This window comes from Poecilia latipinna, unplaced genomic scaffold (genome assembly GCF_001443285.1).
Source record: "Poecilia latipinna isolate Pla-1442-1.1 unplaced genomic scaffold, P_latipinna-1.0 Scaffold3011, whole genome shotgun sequence".
NCBI lineage: Eukaryota > Metazoa > Chordata > Actinopteri > Cyprinodontiformes > Poeciliidae > Poecilia > Poecilia latipinna.
In genome coordinates this window covers 10309-14991 of record NW_015115627.1, presented here as the reverse complement: position 1 = coordinate 14991, position 4683 = coordinate 10309, and the positions used below count along the sequence as shown (strand labels likewise).

Here is a 4683-nt window from a genome sequence, read left to right as displayed (position 1 = left end):
TAACTCCACTGAGCTGAACGACATCCAGTACATCTGGTCTAACTACTACAACAAGCTGGAGTACGCCAGGTTTGACAGCAATGTGGGGAAGTTTGTTGGATACACAGCGGCAGGAGTGAGGCAGGCTGAGATCTGGAACAAAGATCAGTCAGAGATTGCTAGGACAAAAGCTATGAAGGAGACCTACTGCCAGTACAACATCGGTAACTGGTACCCAAACATGCTGACTAAATCAGGTGAGTTGATCGTTTCCTCATTGATCCTCTGATCGATTCTGACTGATGATCATTAAACTGGATGGTTCAATCATCACTTATTATTGATCAACATTAAAATCTGATCTGATCATCAAATGATCAATATTGATCTTTGATCATGGATCTGATCAGCTGATCTATAGAGATCCAATCACAGCTGATACTACTGATCAATAACACTACTAGAGTTAATCAATATTAAATTATTGAAATATTTATAACATTAGAAACTTTAAAGAATCAATTAAATCAGGAAACAATCAGAAAAATAAAATGATCATAGATATAAACTTATTGAAGTTCTAGATGGACCCATTCTATAACACCCAGATCTATTATTGATAATCTATGATTTATCTATAACTGTAGTTGATCTGAACTCTGGTCTGTTTATATTTATTATTGATAACTACATAAAACTGATCAGTTTGGATCAATAACCAGTAAATGTAATAATCTGGTCTCATTTCCTCCCAGCAGCTTCAGTTAAACTGGTTTTATCATCAATAATCAATACAGAAACTGATAATATTGATATAATAATATGAATACTTCCTGTTACATCCAGAGATCATATGAATAAATAATGTATTGATCCCAATCTGACCTTAATAACAAACCAATAACCTGTTATTGATCCTCCAGTTGAGCCTACAGTCAGACTGTACTCCAGGACGCCCCCTGCTGGCCACCACCCCTCCATGCTGGTCTGCAGGGTTTATGATTTCTACCCTAAAACCATCAAGGTCCGGTGGCTGAGAGACGGACAGGAAGTGACATCAGACGTCACCACCACTGACGAGATGGAGGACGGAGACTGGTACTACCAGGTCCACTCAACGCTGGAGTACACGCCCAGGTGGGTCAGAACCAGAACCGGGAGAACCATTAAAAACACTGGGACCAGAATCAGTAGAAACAGAATCATTACAACCAAAACTACTACAGCCAGAACCAGTAGAACCTCTCAGGTCTGACCCGGTTCTGCTGGTTCTGACCCGGTTCTGTTGGTTCTGACCCAGTTCTGTTCCTGTCTCTGCAGGTCTGGAGAGCGGATCTCCTGCAGGGTGGAACACGCCAGCCTGAAGGAGCCTCTGGTCACCGACTGGGGTAAGAAGGAGGACGATGGAGACACCTGGGGAGGGACACCTGTCCACCTGTTTTTACCTGGGGACAAGTAGAGACATGTCCACCTGTCTCTATCTGTCCTCATGTCTCCGTCCCTCTGTCCCCCTCCTGTCCTAACTTGTCCTCCTGTCCTCTCTGTCCCTCAGACCCGTCCATGCCGGACTCAGAGAGGAACAAACTGGCCATCGGAGCTTCAGGACTGATCCTGGGTCTGATCCTGTCTCTGGCTGGATTCATCTACTACAAGAGGAAGGCCAGAGGTCAGAACCAATCAGAACCAGAACCAATCAGGACCAGGATAGAACCAGTTCTAAATCCAGTACCAGTACCAGGTTCTGACCCGGTCCATTGTTTCTCTTCCAGGTCGTATTCTGGTTCCAACCAGTTGAGCCCAGATGGAGGTTCTGGTTCCCCCTGCTTCCTGCTGAACTGGACCATCTGACCCAGAACCAGAACGTCTCAGAGGAGGATCCAGTTCTCCATCTGGCCCGGTTCTGTGGGTCGGTTCTGGTTCTGGTGGCCCGGCTGCTTCTCTTCCTCTAATCATCTTCATCAATAATCAGATTTTATTCTTTGATGTTTGGACCTGAAATAAAATCAATAAACCATCAGAACCTCTAGTGTCGTTATGAACTGGATCAGAACCAGCAGGCCCGGTTCTGATCCAGTTAAACCAGTAAACCTGCAGTAACATTTTAACCCTGATGGTGGCACTGTGAGCGACCCAGACTGGATCAAACTGGTTCTGATGGCTAAAGAGGGTCCACTGGATCAGAACCAGAACTTCTCTGGTTCTGAGGTCCAGTTTGGATCAGAAAAAGAAGAACCAGGGTTCAAACAGAACCGGGTTCTGGTGCTGCCTGAACTCTGCAGCCTGAACTGATGACCCGGTCTGACCCGGTTCTGTTGTCAGATTCCTCAGATCTTTAAAGGGTTCTGATGGTTCTGAGTCAGAACCAGAGGATCCAGGTGAGACAGACGAACCGACTCACCTGGATCCTCATGACGGTTTGATCTGCAGAGTTTCGTCATGGAGGTTCTGTTCCCTCCTGGTTCTGTTCTGCAGCCTTATGGACCCGTCCACATGTTAATCAGCCATGATAACATCTTGTTGCTATGGTTACACACCATGACGACTAAGAACTAATCAGTATTGATCCAACTGGAAACATCACCTGAGGACATAATCACACCAAAACACAACAATTCAGAAGAATTAATGTTTTTAATGATAAAAAACCGTATGTGGCCTAGTCCAAGTCCTCCAGCCTTCATCCTGACAGACCTGTGATGACACTCAGCCACTGGACCAGGTGCAGTGGACTCACCTGGTCCACGTGTTTCTGTCAGACTGAGAACATTTAGTGACCCAGTTAAACATCCAGGTGAACAGGTTCAGCAGGTGAACAGGTTCAGCAGGTGAACAGGTTCAGCAGGTGAACGGGTTCAGCAGGTGAACAGGTTCAGCAGGTGAACAGGTTCAGTTTTTCTCCAGGTGAGCAGCAGATCAGTGAACCAATCAGAGACTCGGGTTCATCATGAGTCTCTCTGCAGCTCCAGGTGAGAACAGGTGAGCTGCAGGGGGCGGAGCCTCCTGGTCAGGAAGTCTCTGTCTCCTCTGCTGAAGCGTCTCACCTCTGATGGAGACAGAACCGGGTCAGAACCAGTCAGTCCTCTGGACCGGGTCCAGCAGGTTCTGCTGACCGTCCCTACCTGCTGGGCTCTGATTGGTCCGCTTCCTGCAGATAAGGATCACCTGCTCCCCGATGACATCACCACTACAGAGGGACAACAGGAAGTGCAGCAGGACGTCCTCAGTGTCTCCGTCTGTCCTCTGGAAGAGACACAGAGGAGGACAGAGACTCACCTGACAGGTAACAGAGGATCAATGGATCAAACATCAATCAATCAGTTATAGACAGAAATATTAGAATGTAACATCACAGTAATATTTTATCAAACCCAATAAACTGATTTGAAAAGATTCATTGAACAAACATTGATATGTGGCCAAATTCTGACTGAAATGCCGACGTCTGATCAACGTCTGATCAACGTCTGATCAACGTCTGATCAACGTCTGATCCTCGTTTTATCATGTTTAAACTCTTTATGTTGACATGAATCAATGTAAAATCAACCCAATAACAATAAATATAATAATGAAACATTTTATCTGCAGGCCTTTCTGGACACTCAAGGTCACCTTGACATAAAAACAAACAAACATAGTAAAACTGAGTAGAAAATAAGACTGGCATCCATCCTGACCTGTTTTCACTTCCAAACGTTTTACTGGTTTTGTTTTCAAGCAGGTTATTTCCAGGTGTGGCGCGCCAGGAGTCAGGTGATGACGTCATCGAAACGTACTGAGTGTTCTCTATGAAATTATTAAATTGATTATTGTATTCTTGATTACACGTTTCTGTTTTTCTCTTTATTATTATTATTTTGTACCCTTTAAGAGTTTATGTGAGTTAGAAGTAATTGTTTTTGTTTGGTCTTCCTGTGGGCGGAGCCTGTGGCTTTAAAAGCACGGCTCTGCAGTCTGTGGCTGGACTCCTGCCATGTCACAGTGAAGGTGATGGACTCTTGCATTGAAGGTTCTGCTGTTTGTTTTGACCTATCTGGACGTCCTTGTATATATTTTTGCACCTGCCATCTTGACCACTTGAAGAGCTAAATAAATTTCACCAAAGTGAACTCTGGCCTTGGGCAGTCATATTTCTGTTTGTCCAAGTCATATGAGAACCCGTCACAAGGAGGATGTAGCTGAACAAACGGAGGAACGAATGAAACCAGTGAATTAAAACACCGAGAGGATCATCAAGGTTAAGTCGGATCCAGCAGAAGGAGTTTGGATGATCAACCAGTCAGTAGCAAGGAGGACGGTAAGAGGCGCTGATTGGTTCTGTGGACCAAAACCAGGTTGGATTTGTTCAGATAAATTATGGCTGAATGAAGTCGGGCAGAAACTGTTTTACAAGAATCTTAGAAATGAATGGAGGATTTGAGATGGGATGAAAGTTATTGGATCTAAAGCAGGTTTCTTAGGTATCGGGGTGAAAGGAGGTCCAGAGGAACAACAATAGTAGTAAAGGAAGAACGAATACATATGATGTCAATGAGAGGGAGGAGCTTTAATCTGGTAATATACTGAAAATCTACTGAATATCTGAACTCAACACTTCACTTTGATATCCAACTGATGTTTGGATTTTAGGACCATTTCTGAAATGCTTTCCAACTTTAGGCCCTTTTTACTACATGTGCTTGAACAAAGCAAAGGCCTCGTTAA

At 44.4% G+C, this 4683-nt stretch overlaps 2 protein-coding genes across 3 annotated transcripts in view; one reads left to right on the top strand and one right to left on the bottom strand.

The window, feature by feature from the left end:
* LOC106939878 (H-2 class II histocompatibility antigen, E-S beta chain) overlaps positions 1–1996 on the top strand; it is a 5833-nt gene extending 3837 nt beyond the window's left edge. Inside the window, exons 3-7 of one of the 2 annotated variants that reach the window (XM_015022448.1) lie at positions 182–236; positions 903–1116; positions 1300–1367; positions 1532–1645; positions 1749–1996. In XM_015022448.1, coding sequence (XP_014877934.1) covers positions 182–236; positions 903–1116; positions 1300–1367; positions 1532–1645; positions 1749–1774 — 477 coding nt within the window. In that variant the 3' untranslated portion in view covers positions 1775–1996. The remainder of the gene's footprint in view (positions 1–181; positions 237–902; positions 1117–1299; positions 1368–1531; positions 1646–1748) is intronic. The other variant, XM_015022447.1, reaches the window with a different exon arrangement.
* LOC106939880 (H-2 class II histocompatibility antigen, A-U alpha chain-like) overlaps positions 1–3033 on the bottom strand; it is a 21641-nt gene extending 18608 nt beyond the window's left edge. Inside the window, exon 1 of the mRNA XM_015022450.1 lies at positions 3021–3033. The gene's annotated coding sequence lies outside the window, so the exon portion shown is untranslated. The remainder of the gene's footprint in view (positions 1–3020) is intronic.
* Positions 3034–4683: the final 1650 nt, after the last annotated feature.